Below are 1254 nucleotides of genomic sequence, written 5' to 3'. Positions count from 1 at the left end.
ATATATATATATATATATATATATATATATATATATATATATATCAGTGACAACTCGGCACTCAGGCTGTTCAAGCTTAGCCCAAGTATAAATTTAATAAAGTGTACGTGTATTTGCAAGCTGATTTAATTTCTACCAACACTGACTTCAAGTAATGTAGTTGGAGCCAATAGCTCACAGCTATTCTCCTGTTGTCAAAATTTCCTTCATTTCTAAATATATACATGCTATACTTAAAAATATGCTCTACTTAAGAAGACCCGTCTACCACAGCAGAATTGATACCAGTACTTGTGCCACATTAAATGTATTCCTGCTCATGCCATGTTAAAAGTACTGGTGCTAGGGTCACATATGAAGCATCAAGTACACATTGTGGAGTTATTGGTATCAGGAAGTGGTTTCTATGGTATCCGGCCACAGAAACTATGCCCAGAACAAATAATTGGGCCTGGCACAGTCCCTGACCTAACCGGCTCCGGTCAACCGTCCAACATGGAAAATGGATGTTAAATGATCAAAATGTACACACACACCTGCATACGCACAAACATACAAGCACATGCCCGACATGTAGAGGTGCATGGCTCAGTGGTTAGGGGTGTTGGACTCATGATTGTGAGATTGTGGTTTCGATTCCTGGACCAGATGCCATGAAACCAGGAAACCAGTCCTTATGGGTTGGTATGACACAAAAAGATAACTTTACTTTTACTTACACACCCTTCATGCTTTCACATTTATATATTCATGTATTTGTAGGTAACAACTGTCGACCATGTCCACGTGGTACTTACCACAATACCAGTATATCACAGTGTCAATCATGCCCAAAAGATCATTACCAAGACCAAACCGGGTCCATAAAATGCAAAAGCTGTCCATCTTCATTGAGGACCGAACGTAAGGGAGCTCGATCCAAAGATGACTGCAGTGGTAAGTAAAGTATTAGCAATTTAACGGCCAAACTTCCAATGTATCATTTTAAAAAATTTATTTCTCTTTTATCTTTTGCTTGTTTCATTCATTGGACTGTGATCATGCTGGAGAACTGCCCGAAAAGGGTTTTACTCGAACAAATTGATCCCAGTATTTCATTTTCCTTTTCGTTCTTTTTTTTTTTTACTGTGTCGTATATATCCTATCAGTCGCTTTTGACGAACTGTTAAGTTATTGGGGTGTAAACAAACCAGCACCATTTGTCAAGTGGGGTGGGAGAAGACAAACAAAAGTACAAAACACACACTACATACA

At 38.5% G+C, this 1254-nt stretch overlaps 1 protein-coding gene across 1 annotated transcript in view; it reads left to right on the top strand.

The window, feature by feature from the left end:
* The window catches only part of LOC106883459 (sushi, von Willebrand factor type A, EGF and pentraxin domain-containing protein 1), a 26308-nt gene that overhangs the window by 20856 nt on the left and 4198 nt on the right, over positions 1-1254 (top strand). The window contains exon 17 of the mRNA XM_052976162.1: positions 763-936. Within this exon, the coding sequence (XP_052832122.1) occupies positions 763-936 (174 nt within the window). The remainder of the gene's footprint in view (positions 1-762; positions 937-1254) is intronic.

The sequence above is a fragment of the Octopus bimaculoides genome, chromosome 23 (genome assembly GCF_001194135.2).
Source record: "Octopus bimaculoides isolate UCB-OBI-ISO-001 chromosome 23, ASM119413v2, whole genome shotgun sequence".
NCBI classification, from domain to species: domain Eukaryota; kingdom Metazoa; phylum Mollusca; class Cephalopoda; order Octopoda; family Octopodidae; genus Octopus; species Octopus bimaculoides.
The sequence above is the reverse complement of the archived record's forward strand: the minus strand, read 5'-3'. Positions and strand labels throughout refer to the sequence as shown.